General features: G+C 43.2%; 1 protein-coding gene across 1 annotated transcript; it reads left to right on the forward strand.

The window, feature by feature from the left end:
- Positions 1-1,634: 1,634 nt before the first annotated feature.
- On the forward strand, positions 1,635-4,117 carry LOC112467597 (uncharacterized protein K02A2.6-like; the record flags this gene model as incomplete). Its single annotated transcript, XM_025036281.1, has 2 exons — positions 1,635-2,995; positions 3,037-4,117. Coding segments are annotated over exons 1-2 (2,442 nt in total), but the record flags the coding sequence as incomplete, so codon positions are not given.
- Between the last annotated feature and the right edge of the window lie 24 nt (positions 4,118-4,141).

Raw genomic sequence — 4,141 nt, forward strand, 5'->3', positions numbered from 1 at the left:
CCCTTAATTTATTATTTGTTATTAATATATTGTGGGAATTACATATAAGTAATTAAAAAGCATATAGTACAAAATAGTTTCAATATTCAAATTATTGTAATAATAAAGAAATCAATTATTTACAATATATTTACATTTTTTTCTGTGTCTGTATCGTATGTATTATTGCAGACAAGTTTCTCTGCACGTTTACATTTCTTTTGCATATTTTTTACAAGCTTATCCTTCACAAGTGTGATATGTCAAATATAGACAAGATTTTTGCACGCTTATCTGTTATAAGCGTAATGTCAAATGCAAGATTTTCATAATCAAACGTTCAACATTTTCGACATTTTTCTACAAACGAGGGACCAACAATATCATCCGCAGCATGTAGCCTCATAGGCCAGTCAATTTACGGTTTTAATCGAATTTGAATTCGGAAGTTTAATTTATGTGCCATTTGATATAGTAAATGGCACTGATATAAACATATCAATTTTTTACTTTGTAAAAAAAAATAATTATTATAAAAACTTGGCCCCTTTCGACCTTTTACTCGAAACGCTGCGAAACCCGTCTGAAATACATCAAAATTGGACACAGACAATTTTGTAGAGAATTAAATTTATCTGTAAAAAGATCCGGGAGGAGGGTATTTTTCTTGTAAAATTAATAGCTTAGGCATGAGTGGCGCCCGAAGTCGGGCGATCGGAAAGTGACGTCTCGACGTATTCGCCAGTTGCTCTGGTTAGTTGTAAAATTCAATATCAATACTTTAACATTGAATGAAAAATCTCCAAAAATTCAAGGCTTAACTAGATAAAATAGGAAAGCTATTTCTGGGTTCAAACATTTTTTTATCGATAAATTCGAATTATGACAGCTATATGACAAAAATTTCTTTTTCGTTTGATATTGTAACTTTGATCGGCCATATCTCGGAAAGTATTAACCGGAGTTCTATTCTTACTTTATGAGAAAGCCAAATGGTAAAACTGCAGATTAAGGGCGACCTCACCGATTTCAATGACCTTGATGTATGTTGTCAAGGTCATGACCCCGAGTGACCTTCAGAAGGTTTTAGCCGTCGCTCGCTATTCGTTAAAAAGTTATTAACAAAAAAAGTTTGGAAAATATAGCAGCTATTTTGAGTATTGGAAGGCATAAATGATTAATATATATGTGGGATCGCGAGCGACGCAGCGGCGCCCTCGCTTGGCTGAGTAGAGAATGAGGAGAGTCTCCCGAGAGAAGCCATACGGGCAAGACGTTTGTGCGCTTTGTTTAATAAAAGTTCTTTTCGCTTATTCCTATAAACCTTATGTTTCTTTCCGTTACGATCCTACAATTGGGGGCTCGTCCGGGATAACCGTGGATATCGGGATCACGGTAAGATCGCGAGTGAAGACGGACGCGGGAAAAGCAACGAAGCGAGAAAGTTCTAGAAGTTCGCGAGAGGCAAAGGCGGGTGCCTACGCGAAACGTGTCCGTGCGCGTCGAAGAGGCGATTCGGTCCGGCGGATACGAGACAGTTCACGACGTAATTTGCGAGTGCGGTAACCGTAGTGAGGACGTCGGATAAGGCGATCCGACGACGAAGTTGTTGTGCGGCGACGAAGACGAAATCGCGTACAGCGAGACGTGGCAAGATGGCCTCCTCGGCGGGAAACGCGGGAAAAGGCGATACGGCGACAAACGAAACGACGAAGAAGACGGAACAGCATGCTCTATCATCGACGAATAGCAAAATAGGCTTGCGTGAAAAGCATAAGGCAACGGACGACACGAACAGCGAAATGCATAATCTGAGAAATGACGATGTGCTGGTGGCGGACAGCGCAGTTAGTATTGACGCTATGACGAAGAATCAACTAGTAGAGCGATTACGTCAATTAAAATTGCCTGTGACGGAGCTAAAGGCGACGCTGCGTGAGAGACTGCGGGCAGCTACACAAGAAGATGTTAGCGACGAAGATGTTAGTGACGAAGATGTTAGTGACGAAGAAGTTAGCGAGGACACGGTGTTACATTGTGATGAAGACGAGGGGGAAACCCCTGCGGTCGGTCATAGCGGTGGGCGCCATGATCGAGGATCGTTATCGACCGCGCGACGAGACGCGACACCGCCCTCTCGTTATAACCGTATGCATTACGAGGAACGCGAACCTAACCCTCACGGCGTGAGAACAGGACAGCTCGTGTTGACATACAAAGACGTTGAAGACGCACTGACACTTTTCAGTGGCGACGGCACACAAAACGTAGGAAGATGGTTTACGTCATTTGAAGAGACTGCCGATTTGTGCCGGTGGACCGACGTGCAGAAGATTATTTACGCGAAGAGACTATTACGCGGTTCGGCTAAGCTTTTCGTAAATTTCGAGTGTCAAGTACAATCATACGGCGCGCTCAAGAAAGCGTTGATTAAAGAATTCGGTAAGACAATGAACAGTCGTCAAGTGCATAAAGAAGTGAGTGCAGTGTCGAAAAAGTTGGACGAGACATATCAAGCGTATGTCTATCGCGTACTGGAACTTGCCAGTCACACGGAGATGGAAATTGAGGCTAAAATACAGTACATTATCGACGGTGTTAAAGACGAAGAGATAAATAAATCTATATTATACGGTGCTACGACGATTAAGGAGTTACGTCAGAGATTTGCGCAATACGAAATACAGAAAAGTAATCGAAGTAAGGCGCGACAACATTCGCAAGCGCAAAGTAAGAAGAAGCCGGCGAGTAACGCGGGTCAGACCACGACAGCCACTGCTGGCAAACGATGTTTCAACTGTGGCGACACGAAGCATCTAGGTAAGGAGTGTCCTAATAAGGCGAAAGGATCTAAATGTTATTCATGCGGTGAATTCGGGCATATTGCTGCAAAGTGTCCAAAAGGAGCAGACTCGGCGAATAAAGATACTACTCCAGTAAGAGTGGATGCGCTCCGATCTCACAGTGATAAGAAGACGTATAAGAAAGTGAATATTCTGGGGAAGGATGTCACAGCGTAATCGATCCTGGAAGTGATCTGCATCTCATTCGATCCAGTGTTTACGTGCATCTCGGTGCTCCTCCAATCAGGCACGAGATTACGAAGTTCAACGGGGTAGGCGCATTTAACCGGAGTACATTAGGAAGATTTACGGCGGACGTGTCCATTGATGGAATACTGTTCACTCTGGATATCAATATAGTGCCAGACGATTATACCGGACATGATTTAATCATAGGCGGTGAGTTATCGGATTTAACTGAGATCCGTATAAGAAAACGACAAGCTGTCATAAGGAAGCTCAATGACGACGAATCGAAGACGACGACCGAAGATGCTAACTGGGCGGAAGTATTATGTATTGGCGTACAGGATAACGAAGAAAAAGAAGCGAAAGCTCAAGTTACGCTTAATCACGTGGAAAATTCGAATATTCGAGAGTGTGTACGAAAACTAGTAGAGGACTATCAACCGAGGAAGATAAAGGACAGCGGCGTGAAGATGCGTTTGATACTCAAGGACGAAATACCGGTACATCAGAATCCTCGTAGATTGTCGGCGGAACAACGGAATGCGGTACGCAAGATCATTGACGAGTGGATCGAGAAAGGGATTATACGACCGAGCAACTCGGAATACGCCAGCCCGATCGTCCTGGTGAAAAAGAAAGACGGAACATGGAGGTTATGTGTCGACTACCGAGGAATAAACCGTAAGATAGTAAGGGTAAGGCAGCCTTTTCCGCTGATCGAAAATCAACTAGATGAACTGACAGACGACGAAGTATATTGTGTGTTAGACTTGAAGGATGGTTTCTTTCATGTACCACTGGATGAAGATAGTATTCGTCATACTGCTTTTGTGACGCCAGACGGGCAGTACGAATTTTTGATGGCACCCTTCGGACTATGCAATTCTCCGGCGGCATTTCAGCAGCTCATGCGAGCAATATTCAAGATGGTGAAGACATATTTAGACGACGTCATCATTTCGGCGAAAAATGAAAAAGAGTGCTTAGCTAAGTTGGAACAGGTTCTAAACGTAGCTCGTGACTACGGTTTGAGAATAAACAGGAAAAAGTGTAAACTATTGGTACGACGTGTGGAGTATTTGGGACATATAGTGGAGGCAGGAACAGTAAGGCCATCCGAGAAGAAGATA

Source organism: Temnothorax curvispinosus, unplaced genomic scaffold (assembly GCF_003070985.1).
Source record: "Temnothorax curvispinosus isolate PA1 unplaced genomic scaffold, ASM307098v1 QBEX01017640.1, whole genome shotgun sequence".
Taxonomy (NCBI): Eukaryota; Metazoa; Arthropoda; class Insecta; order Hymenoptera; family Formicidae; genus Temnothorax; species Temnothorax curvispinosus.